The 23415-nt window shown below is 41.9% G+C and overlaps 1 protein-coding gene across 1 annotated transcript in view; it reads right to left on the reverse strand.

Annotated features, from left to right (window-relative positions):
* The window catches only part of LRMDA (leucine rich melanocyte differentiation associated), a 1575514-nt gene that overhangs the window by 271098 nt on the left and 1281001 nt on the right, over nucleotides 1-23415 (reverse strand). Inside the window, exon 6 of the mRNA XM_073681467.1 lies at nucleotides 14000-14084. Within this exon, the coding sequence (XP_073537568.1) occupies nucleotides 14000-14084 (85 nt within the window). The remainder of the gene's footprint in view (nucleotides 1-13999; nucleotides 14085-23415) is intronic.

A 23415-nucleotide genomic window follows, 5' to 3' on the forward strand; every position in this document is an offset into this window, starting at 1 on the left:
CCCAATTATCAGATACCATTCCATAGAATTGCTCGAATATGTCCATATACACAGCGTGGATAAAGAAGTAGAAACGCAGGCATTGCTGCCACACCTGTGGTGACTGCCACTCCTTTTCTACTCCCTCTTTTCTATATACAATGCTATGATTACATTTTCATCACAAAATACAGGACCCACGATCCGGGTACCCATAGCACCATGTGGGCCAGTGCCTATTGTTTTGTGAATTAACACACCTAGTTAGTAACCACAACATTGGGTACAATTGACTTTCTTCAAATCAGAACTAATAGCGAACTGGAATCTGCCACACACAAACTCAGGATGTCTTTCAAGTGATGTCAACACAAGTGATGTGCATTTTTGCATTTTAGAATTATTTTCATAATGATTTCCTCTCCTCATAACCCTTTACTGGATGCCTGCAACAATGACAGATATTTGCAAACATGTTTTTTTAGTAACGGTCACAGTTCCGTATTACTTCACTTCCATGCCATACCATTTTAGGGCTTTTTGTTAGAAGTGGAAGGATTGAAAATTGAGCAACAGTCTTAAGTTTCTGTGAATGAGCCTATGTGTATATTGGCCTCCACTAATACTATTCTTTTCTTAATTGAATACAGCATATTGGACAAACTTATTTTTTTGTGAAAAAGAAGAATAAGAGTATCTGATGTTCCAGTGGGGTATTACCCCTTTTCATACAGACAGCACTGACATCAGGAAGATGCTGCAAAAAAACCATGTGCAATGAGGGCTTAGTAATGGCCCAGCATAAATAACCAAAACACAAGGCATTTGGGGGAACTATAGCTTGAAGCTGTGAAATTGCATTCAAGTCTGTGGATCAGCAGGACCCTTCTCCCTTTACGCTTGGAATACCACAAATGGAACAGAGAAATAATAGTATTTTTCTGCAGGCATATTATTGCATGTTTTCTGTACTTAAAAGGGTAGAAGTTCTGAAAAAAATTGTGAGACAGACAATATATGGCACAATTACAAAGCAAAGTTTTAAACCTAAGACCCATTGTCCATCGATCACTATTTTTGAGCACAAGTTCAGTTGCAACAACGTAGGAAATGTAAATATGAAACAAACTATATTAAAAGGGAATCTGTCAGCAGGATTCACCCCCAAACTGTTTATATGTACATGTAGCTCTATCTTAAGCCCCCGTCTCACATAGCGATATCGCTAGCGAGATCACTGCTGAGTCACGGTTTTGGTGACTCACCAGCGACCTCACCAGCGATGTCGCTATGTGTGACACTTTGCAACGATCAGGCCCCTGCTGTGAGGTCGCTGATCGCTGCAAAGTGTCCTGGACCATTTTTTGGTCGTTGGCCTCCCGCTGGCCAGCACACATCGCTGTGTGTGACCAGCGGGACCAACGATCAGGCTGGTATCCATGGTAAACATCGGGTTACTAGGGGCACGCGCGCACTTAGTAACCCGCTGTTTACCATGGATACCACTCTGCTACGGTGCACGGGGCTCCCGCGCACCGTAGCAGAGTGGTATCCATGGTAAACAGCGGGTTACTAGGGGCAAACGCGCACTTAGTAACCCGATGTTTACCATAGTTACCAGCCTGCTCCTGCTTAAGCAGCAGGCTGGTAACGGGAGCAGGACATCGTGGAACCATTCTTTCCACGATATCGCTGCTCCCCTGATCGCTGGTGAGCCTGCCTGTTTGACAGCTCACCAGCGATGTATTAGCGATGCAGCAACGATCCCTGACAGGTCGTATCATTGTCGGGATCGCTGCTGCATCGCTTAGTGTGACGGGGCCTTTAGACAAGTCCAGCAATGCCATTAAATGCCTTGATGTGCAAATGAGGCTGAAGAGCTTTGGTTGATCTGAAACCTTTACTATTCTAGCTCTATTCCTCCTCCTGCTTGACTGATGTCTCTTTTCCCTGAAATCACACAGCATAGAGTCTGTCAGTCAAGCAAGAGGATGTGCCGCAGGGTGGAGAATAGAGCTGGAGTGACAGAGGCTTCAGATCTACCATAGTTCTTCAGCCTCATTTGCATATCAATTCAGATGCTGATTTCTCAGTAAAGGAGGAACAGACTGGCCATGTAAATGTATTGCTGAACTTGCCTTTGAAAAAGAAACATGCAAATATTAGTTGGGGGGCTGAAATCCTGCTGACAGATTCCCTTTAACATTTGTCACCTGTTTTTTTAATATTACTACTATTTTTTTGTGCTAATGATAATTGTCAAGTGTACATACAGACTGTGTCTCTTGAAACAATAAATATTATTTATCTTCAATAGCTGAATGCAATTGAAGCTCCTCAATATTCATTGACCATTATATATAAAGCAATTCATAATTATTGTTATCCAAACAACAAAATTATAAAGGAATAAAAGACCCTATAAAATAAAATATAAGTACGGTAACTCTGTAATAAAGCTAAATTGAAAACAAGACAATGCACGAGTTCAACCTATAATTGTACTTTGTTGATTCAGATTAAGGCAAAACTACCTAAAGATCAAGTTAACATAGGGTATGGAAGCAATGTGCTAATTGATTTTACTATATTAATGAAGTTTACTGGGACTCAAACACATATGACTTCTTCATCCACTTCAATGCACTGAGGCATAATGACTAGTGTTGAGCCACCCCCGTAGTGTTCGAGTTCGGTTCGGTTCGTCGAACACCCGTGTGTTCGCCGAACTGTTCGTCGAACTGTTCGTCAAACACCTTCGAACACCGTTAAAACCAATGGCAGGCAAACAAAAACACATAGAAACACATAGAAAACACCTTCAAAGGTGTCCAAAAGCTGACAAACTGCTCAGAAGACATAACTAACACATGGAAAAGTGACAAGTACATATAGTCATGCGAAAATAAAAGAGGTGGAGGAGTAAAAGGAGGGGGAGACACAGATATAGGCATGTCATGCCCTTCTAAAATCCAAAAAGTGAGAAGCCGACACGGCCAGTCCGCTCCTGCCCGTGCCACCTCCGTGTCGCCGGGTTTGTGCCAGAGCCGCGGTGATCCCTGACGGCCAGCCCCCCTCTCCCAATACTGGTGCCTGTCCACTGGTGGGTCGAGCGAGCCCCCCTGTGGTGGAGGCAGCTCTAAGCTTTTTAATTTAAATTGTCTCTCTAATTTGAATGAATACACTTTAAATCCATTTACAAGGATCTATTGGAGGGCAAGTCTCATGCCAGCAGCCGCGGTAATTCCAGCTCCAGTAGCGTCCACTAAAGCTGCTGCAGTTAAAAAGCTTTTATAAGGATCGAGCTCGGCTGTCCACCGCAAGGCATCCTACTGCCAGTCCCAGCCCCTATGCCTTGGGGTGCCTCCTGATGCTCTTCACTAAGTATCCCATGGTCCCGAAGCATTTCCTTTGAAAAAATTAAGTGTCTAAACTACAGGTGGTGTAGCTTGCTTAACAGCCGGGATAATCCGCTGACTAGCAGACACTGCTACTAGGCACAAAGTATTTCCTGGGCTAGATGCAGTTAAAAATTTGTAATTAGATACTCTCGTTGGATGCTGAGAAAGCATTCCATAGAGTCTCCTGGCACGCCATATATGATTCTCTTAAAAAGCTTGGGGTAGGGGTCTAGGGGACCCTTTTATAGCCAAAATCACGGCCCTGTATCGCAATACGTCACCTAGGCTGAAGATAAATGGAACTGTAGCACCCTGAGGGCTCGGTTGCTACAGACGTATTGCACCTCACCCAGAGGTGTGATATCTCACTCTCAGGTAAGGATGGAGTGTGGATCAGGACCCGACACCTGCATGCATTACACCACATTGCCGTGGGGCAGGGCGACCAATATGCCCCTGAGATGGGCACGACAGTCCCTGTCCCTGGCTGGAGTGGGGGGAGGGAACACTGAGGAAGGGGAACCCTGTAGTGCAGGAGCAGGGAGGAAGCAGTTCCTGGGTGCATTGAGAAGGGAGTATAAAAGGTGGGCACCATCTTAGTTCAGTGCAGAGAAGTCTGAGCAGAAGTGGCAGGGAGCAGGGGCTCTGCATGAGCTCTGCTCCGGAGGCGGGCCTAGTAACAGAGGCCCAGACCTGGAAGAGGGAGAAGGAAGGAAGAGGAGCGGAGAAGGCTCCAGGAACGAGGAATGAAGGGATCCCAGGGGTGCGGACGGGCGAGTCGCCACCGCACGCCCGAATCCACCTGTGTGGAGGGGTCAGGCCAAAGGGGGAGACCGGTCCCCGAACTAGTGGAGGCAGGAAACGACCCTCAGCTAGAAACCGGAGGCTCTGACATTTTATGTGGCGCAGCCCCTCGCTACACCCGCTAGGAAGGCACCACATAGGGTCAGGGAAACTGGCGCCAAGTTTACCAAGAGGAGGCCCGAGGCAGCCGGACAGAAGTGTTGGTAAGAAAGGCCAGACAAAGGACACACAAAGGGGGTCCTGTGAAGTGCTCCAAAGTTATCTGGGAGTTGTCTGAGCCCCTCACCTGGTGAGCACAGTACGACGTGGGCAGCCGTTACCTGCAGACGTGGTCTGGATAATAAGAACTGTGAGTAAAGGCCCTGGACTGCATCACTGACTCCGTGTCGTTACTGCTGCTGCCCTGCACCATCACCCCCATCCTCCGCATACACTGCCCTGAGGCTATACTCCTCCCGTGGGGAGTTATGCTACACTCTGCTGCACCCACAACACCAGCCTCAGCGGTCTGCCCTGTAGCGGCGGTTCACTCTGACCGCAATCCACGGGTGGCGTAGTCGGACATTTAAACATCAAAACCACATAAATAGTTCCGCCACTGGTTTGACCGCCCTGAGCCACGGAACCGGATCGCCGCCACGAAGACTACAACCACCAGCATCCACCAAAAAGGGTCCGGCTCCGGGTGTCCCAAGGCCCAGGGGGTGCGTCAGAACATTTTCATCACCTTTCACAATCACCAATGGGACAAGGCAGGGATGTCCTCTGTCCCCTCTCTTATACATCCTAGTGACGGAGCACCTGCTCTCATCAATTCGCCATAACCCCAATATTAGGTGGATTGAGGTGGGAGGCACCGAGTACAAGTGCTCTCTATTTGCTGATGATGTCCTAGTATATATCACTCAATCACATATATCCATCCCTGCTGTTATGGCTGAAATAGATCACTTTGTTACATGGTAAAATTTTAAAATCAATGCAGCGAAGTCTGAGGCCCTCGATGTCTCCCTCCCCAAATCCATATAGGATTCCATCCAGTCCAACTTTCCCTTTGCCTGGCCCTCACAGGGTATCAAATACTTAGGAATTCCTATTCATAGAGACCTCTCCCATCTATGTTATCTTAATTTTGGGCCCTTTATTGAACAATTCCATACAGACCACGGTTGGCAAGTTAGAACTGTAAGATTCACTACGTGAACCACTGGTGTTTTGTGGAAAAGCACATGTACACTGCATTCCAAATTATTATGCAAAAAGTGTTTAGGAGTGATAAGGGAAGAATTTGTTTGTTTGTCAGTTAAACTCATTGATGGTGATGTGTGTCAGGGCTCTTTATATCACTGTAAGCAATTGCAGACACCTGTGCTAATTAGTTTGGCAGGTGTGTCCAATGAAAGGCAAGACTACTTAAGAAGGCTCTCTCACATTATTAAGCAGCCTACATTTTCTGCCAAAATGGGAAAGAAAAAGGATGTGTCGGCTGCTGAGAAGCAACAAATTGTGGAGTGTTTAGGTCAAGGCATGACTACAATCAAAATTGTGCGATGATCAGGATGAAGTGTCTTGGCAATCAAGAAGTATGTAGCTGATTCACAGTACACACGTGTGCGTGCTGATAAGGGCAAATTGAGGACTCTTTCCTACAGGCAATTACGTCAGGTTAAAAGAGCAGCGGCAAGAAAGCCTTGTCATAGCAGCAGACAAGTTTTTGAAGCTGCTGGTGCCTCCAACGTCCCCCGAACAACAAGATGCAGGGTCCTTCAGAGGTTTGCAGCTGTGCATATGCCATCCTGTCGACCTCCTCTATCCACTTCACACAAGCAGAAACGGCTCCAGTGGGCCAAACATTACATGAAGACTGATTTCAAAACTGTTTTGTTCACGGATGAGTGCCGTGCAGCGCTCGATGGTCCAGATGGATGGAGTGGAGGATGGCTGGTTGATGGACACCCCACGCAAACACGGCTACAGCGCCAACAAGGAGGAGGTGGAGTAATGTTTTGGGCTGGAATCATGGGGAGAGAGATTGTCGGCCCCTTTAGGATCCCTGAAGGCGCTAAAGATGAACTCCATAATGTATGTGGATTTTCTCAAACAGCACTTCCTGCCATGGTTCAAGAAGAAGAACCGTGTATTTCACAGCAAGATCATTTTTCTGCATGATAATGCACCATCTCATGCTGCACATAAAACATCTGCATCTCTGGCTGATATGGGCATAAAAGGGGACAAACTTATGGTGTGACCCCCATGCTCCCCTGACCTCTACCCCATTCAGAACCTTTGGAGCATCATTAAAAGGAGTGTCTATGATGGCGGGAGGCAGTTCACATCTAAGCAACAGCTCTGGGAGGGTATTCTGTCCTCATGCAAAACAATTGAAGCAGAAACCATCCAAAACCTGACAAATTCAATGGACGAGAGAGTTCAGAAGCTCCTTTCGAACAAGGGGTCCTATGTGAAAATGTAACATCACCTACAATAAAGTTTTGAGTTGAAAACTGTTTGATTTCAGTTTCTAACAACCTGCTAATGCTTATAATTTCAAAAATGACCATTTTTTTGGTCTTTATTAAAATGAAAAGGTTGATCGAAAAGTTTGGGGGATCTAAGAGTGTGGCAACCCAGTAGTCATGATTACTTCGAATTCTGACAATATGAGGGTCATGCTGCAGGTAGTGCAGCAAGAAGGCACTTATGTGTCTTGCGCATCTCGGAGCCCCAAAATTATTTTCCGGGCTAGATGCAGCTAAAAATTATTTTTAATTTTAAATCTGGTGGAGCTTATTATAGATGGCCTAATAGGATCAGTGCTGCACACTGCTACAAAGCCCAAATTATTTTCCAGTCAAGATACAGATAAACATGATTAGTAATTTGAAAGCTTAAAACGGTTGGTAGGGTGATTTTAACCAATCATCAAGCTTTTACTCTCCCCAGGATGACACAGGGGTAGAAAAGTCGTTTCGGATCCATGATTTGTTCATCTTTATGAACGTGAGTCTGTCTACATTATCAGTGGAGAGCCGCGTGCGCTTATCTGTCAGCACACCACCAGCAGCGCTGAACACACGTTCAGACAGAACGCTGGCTGCGGGGCATGACAAGATCTCCAAGGCGTAAGTGGCTAGCTCCGGCCATTTATCCAGATTGGAAGCCCAAAAAGAGCAAGGGTCCAGTGACACAGTCGTGGCTTCAATGTTTACTTGGAGATACTCCTGTACCATCGTCTCTAGGCGTTGACTATGTGTCAGACTTCTTGTCTCCTGTGGCCTTGCAAAGGATGGGCTAAAAAAGTGGTGAAATGATTCGCAAAATTGATGTTACCAGCAGATACTGTGGTTCTGTTACGGTTTGAGTGCTGAACACTTGACGGTCCCACGGTTGGCACACCTTTCTTTGAGAAGTAGTGCCGACTGGGCATCTGGTACTGGGGCACTGCGACGGACATAAGGTCTCGAAAATCCTCTGTGTCCACCAGGCGGAAAGGCAGCATTTCTGTAGCCAAGAGCTTGCAGATGGTGAAATTCAACCTCTTAGCTTTCTCATGGCTTGGAGGAAATGGTCTTTTACTTGTCCACATCTGAGGGACCGAGGGCTGGCTATTGTGCTTAGACGGGGTTGATAAGGGTGTCCCCGGCAAACTGCCGGTCTGTGAGGAAGATGCAGGCGGACATGTTAGGTTGCCTTGATCCAAAGGTGGTGCTATCGATGTCGGACAGCGCTCAACACCAGCTGGTGTTACCACCTCCAAAGAAAATGATGACCTGCCAATCACGCTGGCTGTTGCGGGTAAAGAGGTGGCAGGTCTGCGCCCCAAAACAGGTGTGACTGCTGTCCCCCCAGTCACAGAGGATGAAGAGGCCCGGATGCACAAGATATGGCAGACGGTGGTTGGCCCGGCCGGCTAGGCCGCATTGTAGCACACTGAGCTTCCCACTGCAACTTATGCTTCATGTCCATGTGCCGGTTCATGCATGAAGTACTCAAACTATGTATTTTTTGGCCTCTACTTAGCTTTTGCTGACAAATGTTACAGATAACACGAGTTGGGTCATCTTTATCGATCTGAAAAAATGCCCAGGCTATGCAAGGCTTAGCACCCATGCGACCTGAAGAGCCACCACGACTTGTGGTGAGAGGCAGAGTTGTGTTTGAGGATGCAGTTGTTGACGTGCTTCCAGTACTACATCTCTGTCCAGGAAGGCGCAACCTGACCTCGTCGTCACTAGCATCTTCCTCCACCTCCTCTGCTGACCTCATCTCTTGGCTGACTGTGGGTTGACAGTAAGTGGGATCTCCAACCTCATCATCATCACCCTGTGTGTTATCACACCCGTCGTCCTCAGAGCCAACCTGTTCCTGCCCTGACAAAAAACTAAAGTTGTCGCTCCAATCAGGTATTTGAGTCTTATCATCGTCTTCCTCATTGTCTCCACCAACAGGAGTTACAGTTTGGGAATGAGGGTCTACATTATGGTCAGAACCTTCTGCGTCTGGTCCTGGATCCGACTCATAAAGATTCTGGGCATCAGTGCAGATCATTTCCTCGTCTGGATTCACAGAAGCGCTGGAGTCGACCTCTGATTCCCAGGCTATAGTATGAGTAAACAGCTCTGCAGACTCAACCATCTGTTCTACCTCATACTCAGACGGGCAGCTGGAGATTTGGGAGCTGTGAGGAAGCAAGTGCGATTTGGGTGACACCTTTGAGGACTGGAGTATTTGTGATATTGAAGTTGATGTGGAGGAGAGCCCACTTAAAGGAGCACTTGATATCCGTTGAAACACCTGCTGTTTTTGTGCCTCATCTGGAATTTGTAGCGATTGGCGTGGCCGTAAGAAAGGGATCTTATCACATTGTCCGCTAAAAGAAGTAGACATTTTAGTTTGGCTGGAAGATGGTCTTTCTTCTGCAGATGTTACTGTTGCTTTAACACCTACCCCACGGACACAACCTTTTTTCCCCTTCCCAACACGCCTATTCCCCTTTCCACCAGCAGCAGGCCTTTTTCCACTCATTTTGGTGGTTAACTAATTCACAACTCTGGAGTTGTTTGCACAAAAAAACAATGGATGGTAACCGAGCAGAGCTGAGTGGCCAAACTGTGGTATTAGGCCAAAACTATTGGCTGGGTTAGATGCAGAAAAAAGTTATATTCAATTTGCAACCTGATGGAGGTCAGTATAGATGGACTAATACAACAAGTCCCACACACAGCTAGAAGCCCAATATTTTTTCAGAGGTAGATGCAGAAAAAAATATATTCAGTTTGCAACCTGATGGAGGTCAGTATAGATGGACTAATACAACAAGTCCCACACACAGCTAGAAGCCCAATATTTTTTCAGAGGTAGATGCAGAAAAAAATATATTCAGTTTGCAACCTGATGGAGGTCAGTATAGATGGACTAATACAACAAGTTCCACACACAGCTAGAAGCCCAAATATTTTTTCAGAGGTACTGTAGATGCAGATAAAAATTATTTTGAATTTGCAACCTGATGGAGGTCAGTATAGATGGACTAATAGAGAAAGTCCGACACACTGCTAGAAGGCCAAATATTTTTTCAGAGCTAGATGCAGAAAAAAATTATATTCAGTTTGCAACCTGATGGAGGTCTGTATAGATGGATTAATAGAACAAGACCCACACACAGCTAGAAGCCCAATATTTTTTCAGAGGTAGATGCAGAAAAAAATATATTCAGTTTGCAACCTGATGGAGGTCAGTATAGATGGACTAATACAACAAGTCCCACACACAGCTAGAAGCCCAAATATTTTTTGAGAGGTACTGTAGATGCAGATAAAAATTATTTTGAATTTGCAACCTGATGGAGGTCAGTATAGATGGACTAATAGAGAAAGTCCGACACACTGCTAGAAGGCCAAATATTTTTTCAGAGGTACTGTAGATGCAGATAAAAATTATTTTTAATTTGCAACCTGATGGAGGTCAGTATAGATGGACTAATAGAGAAAGTCCGACACACTACTAGAAGGCCAAATATTTTTTCAGAGCTAGATGCAGAAAAAAATTATATTCAGTTTGCAACCTGATGGAGGTCAGTATAGATGGACTAATACAACAAGTCCCACACACAGCTAGAAGCCCAATATTTTTTCAGAGGTAGATGCAGAAAAAAATATATTCAGTTTGCAACCTGATGGAGGTCAGTATAGATGGACTAATACAACAAGTCCCACACACAGCTAGAAGCCCAATATTTTTTCAAAGGTAGATGCAGAAAAAAATATATTCAGTTTGCAACCTGATGGAGGTCAGTATAGATGGACTAATACAACAAGTCCCACACACAGCTAGAAGCCCAATATTTTTTCAGAGGTAGATGCAGAAAAAAATATATTCAGTTTGCAACCTGATGGAGGTCAGTATAGATGGACTAATACAACAAGTCCCACACACAACTAGAAGCCCAATATTTTTTCAGAGGTAGATGCAGAAAAAAATATATTCAGTTTGCAACCTGATGGAGGTCAGTATAGATGGACTAATACAACAAGTCCCACACACAGCTAGAAGCCCAAATATTTTTTCAGAGGTACTGTAGATGCAGATAAAAATTATTTTGAATTTGCAACCTGATGGAGGTCAGTATAGATGGACTAATAGAGAAAGTCCGACACACTGCTAGAAGGCCAAATATTTTTTCAGAGCTAGATGCAGAAAAAAATTATATTCAGTTTGCAACCTGATGGAGGTCAGTATAGATGGATTAATAGAACAAGACCCACACACAGCTAGAAGCCCAATATTTTTTCAGAGGTAGATGCAGAAAAAAATATATTCAGTTTGCAACCTGATGGAGGTCAGTATAGATGGACTAATACAACAAGTCCCACACACAGCTAGAAGCCCAAATATTTTTTCAGAGGTACTGTAGATGCAGATAAAAATTATTTTGAATTTGCAACCTGATGGAGGTCAGTATAGATGGACTAATAGAGAAAGTCCGACACACTGCTAGAAGGCCAAATATTTTTTCAGAGGTACTGTAGATGCAGATAAAAATTATTTTTAATTTGCAACCTGATGGAGGTCAGTATAGATGGACTAATAGAGAAAGTCCGACACACTACTAGAAGGCCAAATATTTTTTCAGAGCTAGATGCAGAAAAAAATTATATTCAGTTTGCAACCTGATGGAGGTCAGTATAGATGGACTAATACAACAAGTCCCACACACAGCTAGAAGCCCAATATTTTTTCAGAGGTAGATGCAGAAAAAATATATTCAGTTTGCAACCTGATGGAGGTCAGTATAGATGGACTAATACAACAAGTCCCACACACAGCTAGAAGCCCAAATATTTTTTCAGAGGTACTGTAGATGCAGATAAAAATTATTTTGAATTTGCAACCTGATGGAGGTCAGTATAGATGGACTAATAGAGAAAGTCCGACACACTGCTAGAAGGCCAAATATTTTTTCAGAGCTAGATGCAGAAAAAAATTAGATTCAGTTTGCAACCTGATGGAGGTCAGTATAGATGGACTAATAGAATGATGCTATGCCCAAAAGATTTTACTTCACTAGGTGCAGTAAAAAAATTGGTATTCTATACACAGGTGGTATATCTTGCAACACAGATAGGCTACTCCACTGACTAACACACTCTGCAATAGGCCAAAAAGGATTAGCTTTGCTAGATTCAGCCAAATGCTGTGAAAAAAACTTGCACAGCACTGGCACAGACCTGCCTGGCAAAAACTGATAGGAACTGATGTAACCTAGTCCTGAAAAGGACTCCAATTACAATTAGTCTTTACTCCCACAACCTATCTATTTAAGAGCACAGACCTACCTGATAAAAGTCGTAGGAAATGCTGTAACCTAGTCCTTAAAAGGACTGCAATCACAACTATTCCCTACTCCCAAGCTATCTGTATATTTGTGCGAAAATTGGCTTGAAATTAACAAGGTATAGCGCACACAGCTACAGCGGTGCCGTCTAACACGCAGCTGCAGCAGTGAGAAAATGGTGGCGATGGGGAAAATGGCTTGGTCTTATAGGGCAAGGACATGTGACATACACTGCCAATGAGACATGCCCTTGCTTGTGTGAAAAAAAGCACTTCGCTCCGTGTGTGCGCTGCTGATAGGCTGACAGACTGCACCTCCCCACTGCAAATGCGGGAAAGAGAAAAAAAAATGGAGATCTTCATTATTCCTGCAGAGATCCATCCCCTGCCCCTCCCCCCACCCCGCTGTACACTCAAACTGCGTATTAACATTAATTTTCATCATTACTGAGAAAAAATCCAGTTATGATTTTGGTGCACGAACAGTTATCGAACATAACCTCGAACAGCCGAATTTTTCTCAAATTGTTCGTGTTCGCCGAACGGCTCGAACACCGCCCAAAACAGCTCGAATTTGAGATTGGCGAACAGTTCGAGTAGAACAACGCTCATCTCTAATAAGGACTTGTCTGATACTGCAGCTCATTCCTGTGCAATCGTCAGTTAGACTCCCATTAATCATTGATGGATTAACTGAAAGACAGGCCATTAGAATATTTATGGTCCCAAATTAAAGAAATCAAAGGGGTTTTCTGAGATTATATACATATCAATCTAAAGTAGAAAATTGTATTAAAATAATGAATAAGTTAAGTAATTACTCATTGGCATATCATATAATTCCAGTTGTGGCACATAAGTGCTCCCCTATTTTGGAAGTGATGACATCCTATCTGTCCACTGCAGCCAATCATTAGCTTCAGAGGTGACATTTGCATGCATAGTATGTGAGCACTTTGGCAAGTGACTGGCTGCGGTGTTCAGGTAACTTATGGATAGGATTGCCAGGAACCATCAGAGTTATGACTCAGGAGTGTCAAGGGATTGAAGAGATGAGTAATTGTTATTTCTTTATTTGGAACATTTTCTAATTTATGGTCCATTTTGTGTAATCTCAGAAAACCACTATAACCCTAGACCTTCAAACAATGATATGATCAACGTGCATTAAAATTGCTGTGAAAACATTTCTTATGCTTAGTACTTGTCTAGCCGACAACAGTCCATAAGATCTCAGACCCATGGACCTCTCAGACTTTAAAACTACAAGTGACAAAAAAATAAACTGAATGCAGTGAATCATCTTGGAATATTATCATATTAAAATTTAGAACACATAAATTATCACCAACTTCTTAACTCTATGTCTATTTAGAAATACGCAAAAATAAAATAAAATCCAAGACTCCTGTGTTTGTATTCTGTGGAGTTATATAAACTACACCAACTTCTTTCTTTTCAGGTTAGCAGAAGATAATCCAAGCTCTTCAGCTTGAGCATTCTTATACTGACAATCATTTATGTCTTCACTTCTTCAGATGAAGCATACTCAGTGATATTTCACATCATGTATCATGCAGCGTAGTTGTGCAATGTGTTGTAGGCCTAGGGAAATAAATCTGGTCTATGAGGTAGGAGCTTAAATGTCAAGCTCATTCTGCTTATGTGACCTAGAAAATGACCTGAGGGTGCTGAGGCCAGTTCTATGGTCCCTACATTTTGCTATGGCCATCTTTCAATAGAAAGTTTAACTCTTGCTTTTTTTCCTCCTTCACAAATCATTGCCCTTTGTTAACTCAATGCTGTGTCTCTGGGCCTTGGCAAGGATGGTTTTTCTTCTTATTTGTTTGAAAAAGTGCAGAATAGAAAGGGAAACTGCTGAGTCGGCAATATCGAGGTGTAAGTAAGAGAATGCGCTCTAAGCTTATTACCACCTTACAATAAAAACCTATATAAATAATATGGCAAGTACATTTTACCTCTGTGAGTGGTTGGGTCTCTTGATGCTGATGGCAAGGGGGTGTAAGGCAAATCAGGAGAGCAGGAGTCTGTGCCACTTGAAACCTAAAGAGAGAAAGACAAAAATAATGGGTCTGCAAAGCTAGGCAAGTAAGGATGTGTTTACAATAGCCAATGGCGGCTGTCAAACAGCATAGATAAGTAGAAGCTGATTGCAGGTAGTTTAATAGCCTATTTAGACAGGCCAACTGCCTTCCATGAACACACAATGATCGTTAATACTAGAGATAAGTGGATCTTTTGAAATTTTAATTTGCTCGCTTCGCTGAATTTGTCCCCCAAAATACGATTTGTGGGAAATAAATTTGCGTGATTTGCTTAATTAAAAGTCCTATAATTGCCTGGAAAATATGTGTGGAACATGGTGAGTTCCCTTTGTAGTCAGTTGAACAAGCTTTGAGCTCTGCAATGCAAACACAGTTTTTTTAATGTCCAAATAACTTTGACCTACCTGGCTAGGAGAAACGAGAGGTAACCAACAGCGTATTTAACAGCATAATGCAGTATCAGACTTTTTAGGCTACCTAAATTGTATAAACATTCTAAAAATGATCGCTTTTGGGGGGGAAGATGCATGCATCGCTGTTATTTGCAAACCGAAGAAGACGTGGCATTTTCACATAGTTGGGTGCAACAATTATCACTGTTTGGGGGGTATGAAGAGTTTTGTACTTTGCTAAATGAAGAAGAAATGGCTTTTTCATAGCCATAAAAAAATTATTCCTTTAATTATGGAGACAAAGTATAAGTGTACTGTAGGTTTTGAATGCGAAGAAAAAAATGGCCTTTCAACTAGAAGCAAAAAAAAAAAATTCCTTTTTTGGGGGGATCCCCACCTGGTCTGTTAATCACAAAATTATTAGGCAATTACAAAGGCTTTTTATCAAGTCTTCCAAAAATGATACAGTTTTTCCTGCGCACAAAAAGTTGCACAGCTGTATCTTGAAGATACTAAAACATGAGAGTATGTTTTCCAGCATCACTAGTATTGTCTACCATTATAAAATACAGTGGGCAACCAGGCGATATGTGGTTGACGTGGTTGTACAGTGGCTGTAGAAGGTGCAGCACGGTTATGAGTTAAGACGGGGCAGTCAAGAAGATGCTTAGCAGTATAGGACCAGCAATGGCAGCAGCTGTACAGTCAAACACAGTGGTAGCCAGGAGGTGTGTGTATGGCATTGCTGCGCAGTGGCTGCAACAGGAGCAGCATGGTAGAGAGTTAGGATGGGGCAGGCCACAAGATGCTTGGCAGTATAGAACCAGCAACTGCAGTACTAGTGTATTGATGACAGGATGAACAGAAAGTCAAAGCCTGGCAAAGTCAGGTCCATTGGTACTGGCAACAGCAGAATGGGGTACATGACAGTCAAAGGAAAGTCAGACATACAGATGGTATGGCTGATTTAATCATTAGCATCAGCCGACAGTGTATGAGAGTCTGCAGTGATAAATGCCTGATTCATTTTCACAAAAATTAGGTTTTCCACTCTTATAACAGATAACTTTTGTTTGCTTTGATGTGACAAATTCACCAGTTATACTGAACACCCTTTCTAACATGAGAATGGAGGCTGGACAAGATAGTACGTCCCGAGAGTAAATTGGGCCAATTCTTGCCACTGGTCCAATTTGCTCACCCAGAATTCCAAAGGATCGAGAAACTGGGTATCTGCTGGAGAAAGGACACAGGCTAGGTAGGACTAAACTTGCCTGTTCAGGTGGTACAACTGTGTGTACATTAGATTTGGCACCAGCAGATAAATCATCTGGTCCATCATATCATTTATATTGTAATTGGTGCTGCCTCGGTTACTTGTAAAATTGTTAATACTGAGAAATAAAATATTTTCAAAAATGTTAATAATTTGGACTTTGTGATAATTTTTCCAATTCATGGGATTTCCCATCCCATACTGGGATACTCAAATGAAAAGTCATCACACAGGAAATAAGAAAAAAAATAGGATAGCTTTTAGATAGTGTAGAGAGGGAACAGTAGAGAAACTGTATTACACTATATTAGAAAACTGCTTAGCTTACGGCACTAAATAGAAAGTGAATTAGAATTAAATTTAGTTTGACTTCGGACCACCCCCTTTAGAAAGTTATTCCTAAAAGAAAGAGTTGTCACCTGCCCAAAAGATTGGTGATCAATTGCAGATCGGTGGAGATCTAACCGCTGGGACTCGCAACAAACACGAGAATGTGGCGGTGAAATGCCCTCTTGGAAGTGGTGGCAAATGTGTACCATTGCTACAGAGAATGTAGTGGAGACTCTACATTATTATTCTTATCTGCGTAGTAGACAATTACAAGGAAATGACACTCCTCTATGCAGGTGCATACATAATAGAAAGGGACCTCCATATTAAAATGGTTGATTTTTATTATTGTTCTGGTTTTGCTACCCAAAACAGAATACCGAGGTGTTCGTTTTCACTTCACATAATTTCTTTACATGGTGTGTGCCTATGTGACTTATTCCCTTGCTACCCTTAGAAAAATGTAGCTGTTCCAATTAATTTCTATGGTTGTAAGGGGTGTTCCAAACATTGCACTTTAGTACTTAAATACTCTCCCCGAATAAGTGCACCAATATGAGAAAACTCATCTGCTTGAGCTTCTATCACTAAAAATCATCAGCTATTTATTATTATTATTAAAAAAAAAAACTGTTTTACTGAAAATCCAAGAATCCAGGTGCCAGGATAAGAATAAAGCTGAACAATTAGGGCACATTACATAAAAAGAGGACCACGTTCTCATTGCAGAACAAAATAGACCACAATCCCTTGGTAAACGAGCTTCGATCAAAGCACATTCATAGTCTCAGAAAACAAAATGTATATTTTGTGCATCAATAAAAACTTTTTCCACATATACTGATGAGTTAAATCATGTACAGGAAAAGAGGAACAATTGCAAGGTCATTAAAGATGACAGCTTCCTGAGAAATATGATGAATGACATATATTCAGAATAGTATAGACCAACCACAGTAATGAGAACACAGACTTCCATAAAACATCCCAGAATGTATTTAGAGTTTTTATTTTACAATGCACAGTTGCAAGTGAATTCTAAATTTGCAACTGTGCCACCCCGAAGATAGTGCTAAACATTTCAACATCCCCCCCGTTGTTACTGAATTATTTGCTTCCTGTTACAGACCAACCACCAACAAATACATGAACATAAAGAATTGTTTTTCTCAGCAGCATCTAAAAAGAGCTGACCTAGATCTGCAGTTTATATAAAATAATAATGGAAAGCAATACACCAAAAACTGCATGGACTAGGAAACAAACCAAAATCTATTCAACAGCAATAATTAGATAATTAGAATGCACCTGTTAGACACAATAAATGCTTTAGTAATTATGAAAATGAGGGATTGTCAAAGATCCATCTCTTCATAGGTCTTGTAATTAAAAGTACCACTTAAAACCAAAATTAACCATATTAATAGTTACAGGTCAAAAGTTAGATTGCCGAGAGTTCTCAGTCCCTCTTGTAGTCACAAGACTGCAAGTATTAAGAGTTGAATTAGGCTGCAGGTTGCACATGCCCCCTGCTGCTTCATGAAAAGTCTACAGTGGCATGTAAAAGTTTGGGCACCCCTGGTCAAAATTACTGTTATTGTGAACATTTAAGCAAGCTGAAAATGAAGTGATCTCTAAAAGGATTAAAGTTAAAGATGACATGTTTCCTTTTTAATTTAGGCAAAACATATATACAGGTGCATCTCACTAAATTAGAATTTCATCAAAAAGTTAATTTATTTCAGTTCTTCAATACAAAAAGTGAAACTCATTATATAGAGTCATTACAAACAGAGTGATCTATTTCAAGTGTTTATTTCTGTTAATGTTGATGATTATGGATTACAGCCAATGAAAACACAAAAGTCATTACCTCAGTAAATTAGAATACTTGAAAAATGTTTTTAAAATATGAAATGTTGGCCTACTGAAATGCATGTTCAGTAAATGCACTCAATACTTGGTCGGGGCTCCTTTTGCATCAATTACTTTTTCAATACAGCGTGGCATGGAGGCGATCAGTCAGTGGCACTACTGAGGTGTTATGGAAGCCCGGGTTGCTTTGATAGCAGCCTTCAGCTCGTCTCCATTGTTGGGTCTGGTGTCTCTCATCTTCCTCTTGACAATACTCTATAGATTCTCTATGGGGTTAAGGTCAGGCGAGTTTGCTGGCCAATCAAGCACAGTGATACTGTTGTTTTTAAACCAGATATTGGTACTTTTGGCAGTGTGGACAGGTGCCAAGTCCTGCTGGAGAATGAAATTTCCATCTCCAAAAAGCTTGTCGGCAGAGGGAAGGATGTAGTGCTCTAAAATTTCCTGGTAGACGGCTGCGCTGACTTTGGTCTTGATAAAACACAGTGGACCTACACCAGCAGATGACATGGCTCCCCAAACCATCACTGATCGTGGAAACTTCACACTAGACCTCAAGCAGCTTGGATTGTGGCCTCTCCACTCTTCCTCCAGACTCTGGGACCTTGATTTTCAAATGAAATGCAAAATTTACTTTGCATTTACTTAGTGTGTCAATGACTGCCTTCTGGACATCTGTCAAGTCAGCAGTCTTTCCCATGATTGTGGGAAAGATTGTGGGACCCTTTTAAACGCTTAGGAAGCCTTTGCAAGTGTTTTTTGTTAATTGTTCAAATTTACTGATATAATGACTTTTGTGTTTTCATTGGCTGTAAGCCATAACTTGAAATAGATCACTCTGTTTGTAATGACTCTATATAATATATGAGTTTCACTTTTTGTATTGAAGAACTGAAATAAATTAACTTTTTGATGATATTCTAATTTAGTGAGATGCACCTGTATATATTCAACTTTTACATTTTAAAAATTACAAAAAGGAAAATGGGCCAATGCAAAAGTTTGGGCACCCGGTGTCACAGGGTTACCGCAATGGGGTGGAGCCAGAAGACTGCAGTGTCTGAGGGCTCCTACTCCAGCTCCGAGAAGAAGCACTTCTCCTTCATTTTAAGACATATTTTATTTCTTCTGGCAGAACAGGGGTTAAACGGCCATGTTGAAAATCTTGGCGCTCACAGCTGAGCTCGGTTAGCCACTCATTTTCCCTTTATAATCTTGGCTCTGATTTTAGCCCTTGTCAGAACTAGCTTTTGCTGCAGGGAGAGGAGTTATTATGAGAAGGAGAGTTGGAGGGATTATCAGAGACTGTTTGGTTTGTACGCATGGTAATTCCTTATCCTTCTCCATTTTGGTTTATCCCCCTACCTTCACACCCTGGTGCTTCCCTCTATTATATGTGAGTAAATATTTTGTGTGCCTGGAGTTTTGTGTTTTCCCCTGTCTGTGTAGCCTTGTTTGTTGGGCGGGTATTCCACGGTGCACAGTAGTGCCCCCTTCCCTGGGTGGGGGAGGAGAACAGATGGAGGGCTAACTCAGGAGTTAGGGCGAGGGCGGAGGCCCCGGAATCCTCACCTTCAGAGGTATCCCGGGGAATAGGGCAAGCTAGGGCTCCCCCTAGTGTTCGGGATAGGGCAGGAGCCCCTGTTCCCTGGTCCCCATCAAACTGTGCGGTGACACCCTGCATGGTTAGTACCTAGTAGCTCCCCCTTTTGAAAGTATCACAACTTGTAAACGCTTTTTGTAGCCAGACGAGATTCTTTCAATTATTATTTGAGGGATTTTCATCCATTCTTTGGAAAATTCTTCCAGTTCTGTGAGATTCCTGGGTCGTCTTGCATGCACTGCTATTTGACATCTAGCCACAGATTTTCAATGATGTTCAGATCAGGTGACTGTGATGGCCATTGTAAAACCTTCAGCTTGCGCCTTTGAGGTAGTCTATTGTGGATTTTGATGTGTGTTTAGGATCATAATTGTAGATATATGTAAATGGGGGTGCACCAGTGCCAATCATAGGGCAAAAAATGACCAGGTGCAAAATAACTACATTGACAAGATGATCTGAAGCAAAAAAAAGAAGAAAGAGACAATGTAATTTGGAAATGCACACCTATGAGTCAATAGTGTTAAATCAAAAAATTCCAAAATGTATTAATGTGCACTGATACAAACATGCTGAAACCAATTAAAAACAGAAACCATACAAAAAAAAACATGTCCACAAGTAATCAATAACCTGAAGGTACAGATAATGACATAGATCAATTGCTAGGTACACTCTCCCATAAGAACATGTTACAAATAACCACCATACATCAAATTTGGTAAACATTGCCTTTGACAGGTTGGAGTGGCTACACTAGTCTGCATTTCAGGTTCTTTGCTCGCACACTGGATTTGTATAGTTATATATGTGTTATATGAGCCATTATACAGGTGCTATACTGAGGTTAAATATTTTCTCCAGGGATGCCTGGTTTTGAGTTCTATATCTTTATTATACTATATACCTACATGTTTCTTCCTGTATGATCCTCTATACCTGCCATTTTGTTCAACCAAACTGCAGTATTTGATGGTCTTTTTGTATGGTTTCTGTTTTTAATTGGTTTTAGCATGTTTCTGTTGGTGCACATTAATACATTTTGGAATTTTTTGCTTTAATACTATTGACTCATAGGTGTGCATTTACATATTATATTGTCTCTTTCTTCTTTTTTTGTTTAGGATCATAATTATCCACTTGTAAAAGCCATCCTCTTTTTAACTTCAGCTTTTTTACAGATGGTGTTATGTTTGCATTGAGTATTTGTTGAAATTTCATTGAATCCATTCTTCCCTCTACCCATGAAATGTTTCATGTGCCATAGGCTGCAACACAACCCCAAAGCATGATTGATCCACACCCATGCTTAATGGCTGGCGAGACGTTCTTTTCTTAAAACTCTGTGTCCTTTTTTCTCCACACATATCTTTGATCATTGTGGCCAAAGAGTTGTATTTTAACCTCAACTGTCCACAGGACTTGGTTCCAAAATGCATCAGCTTGTTTAGATGTTCTTTTTCATACTTCTGATGCTGAATTTTATGGTGAGGATGCAGGAGAGGTTTTCTTCTGTTGACTCTTCCACAACTCCAGAGTCTGCTAAAACTTTTGCATCTGCCTATTTCCCTTTTTGTAATTTTTGAAATGAAAAAAATTACAATATATATATATTTTCCTAAAATACAAAGGAAATGTGTCAGCTTTAATTTTAGGCCTTTTTGAGATCATCTAATCTTCAACTTGCATAAATGTTCGCAATATCAGTAATTTTGACCAGGGGTGCCCAAACTTTTACATGCTACTGTATGGCCCTGAAAATGCCAAAATAGCCAAGTCCCCTGATCTAGAAATTGTTGAAGTAACTATGGTGGAACCTCCACCAATCTAACAATAAATTGCTTACAATGGAATAGCCCTTTAACGTCAAATTGGAACTTGCTGTAGCCTGGGTTTTAGCACAGAACTCTATACATAGATGGGTTGTTTTTATTGGAAGCATTTGACAAAGTTGTTACTAAAAACATCCTATAACTTTAAGATCTAGCATTCCATCTAAGGCATTTTCCTAATGGCACAATATATTTTTAGCTATTTTGTACAATTGATCATCAGGTCAAAAATTGTAATATGCGGTCTGTAAAAGGGGTTGCAAAAACTAAGATGCTGGTAGCATAATGATTGGATATCTGATCAATAAGACTTCTGCCAACCATTAGCACGGAGTAACAGTGCAGTAAGGAAATACTGTGCTATATTATCTCCAGAAGACCACATAGTCAACCTTTGATTAGAATGAGTTGTCCATGAAGCAATAGGAACCAGAGCAATTTCTATAGATTAGATACTCATGATAAATCATGACTATATGCCACTAGTGTTTATCACAAGACAACTCCTTTAATCTGTTACCACCAAGCCTCTATGACCTCTTTGACACGGCTTCATAATTCACACCTGACATGTCATTTTATGTGGAAATACATTTTTAATGCATTGACTCATCAATAATCCTTTTTCATTATATAATATAGTTTGGTTAGTGGCTAATTTTAGTCAATACATTCTGCGAGCGATTCATTAAAGCATTTTTGCCAGATTTATGGCAAAAATAGCTTTGAAAAGTTGCTTTGTTATGCGCAAACTTTTCCTCAGCATTTATGCCCCAGCTCCAACACAGTAGTCGGAGCTGGGGCATAGCAAACCCCTGTATGACAAATTCATGATAAGGGCGGCGTTTGTTACGCCACAAATCTTATTCCAGCAAGGACTGAAGTAAGATTTGTGGCAAGGCACAAGCCACTATGCACCTCACCTGATTCATTAAGAGGTGTGCGCCTCTTAATGATTAGGAGCGTCTGCTCCAACATGCCCCCTCATCAAGACCAGCAAGACAATCAATGGCCTTGGTTAATCAGGCTCTCTGTGTTTAGTTCATAAAAGCACCAACATTCAAGGAAGATGAAGTGGACTTTACAATATCCAAATATTCTATCTGCAATACACCCAGTACCACATACAGAAGAAATGCCGATTCCAAAAGCACAAGAGAGATTTTCAGTCAAGTCAAGTGAGGAAGAAGAGGGCGCTTGATGTCCTGAAACATCTTCCTCTCACAACCCAGACTTTCTGTCAGCAACCTCAACTGAACCACACTTTATAATACAAAGTGAACTGAACGATCTTGTTAGAGATTTGGATCTGCCCAAGAGTAAGACTGAGCTCTTAGGCTCCAAGCTACAGCAGTGGAATCTCCTAGTGGGCGAAGTTCAGATTACTTTGTTCCACAACCATTATAAAGATCTTGCCCAATACTTTTTCTTGGAGGGCAATCTTGTGGCAAACAACAACATCAACAGTTTAATGGAAGCTCTGAAGAAATTAGTTGTAACTAGTTTTTTGGGAAACTCGAGAGCAAATAGCTATGAAGAGCTGGTGCAAAATCTCATCAAATCATATAAGGATCTTGGCTGTAACATTTCCTTATAGATTATTTACATCTAGACGTTTTTCCACCAAACTGTAAAGCTGTGAGGGACAAGCACAGTGACCGATTTAATCAAGACATTGTGGCTGTGGAGAAAAGGTATCAAGGAAAATGGAATCATTATTGCTTGCAGATTACTGTTGGACAACTATAAGAGATGATCCGATGCAGGAGTACAAGAGACAAGCAAAAAAGAGTTGTCACTGAATGAGGACCAAATTTTGTACTGCAATTTCTGTAACGATTTATAATTTACAATGGTGTTCAGACATGTTTTAGTTATTTGAATTGTTTCTAAGTTTCCTCTAAATAAACTGCGCGGACGGTGGTTTGACGGCCGGGGTCCGCGCGACGTGCTCCCTGAACCACGCGCATGCGCCGTTTTGGCACGCAGACTCTATGTCAAGTAACTTGCGAGGCACGCCC

This window comes from Phyllobates terribilis, unplaced genomic scaffold (assembly GCF_046119375.1).
Source record: "Phyllobates terribilis strain yellow unplaced genomic scaffold, ASM4611937v1 Scaffold_5__5_contigs__length_657084704, whole genome shotgun sequence".
Taxonomy (NCBI): Eukaryota; Metazoa; Chordata; class Amphibia; order Anura; family Dendrobatidae; genus Phyllobates; species Phyllobates terribilis.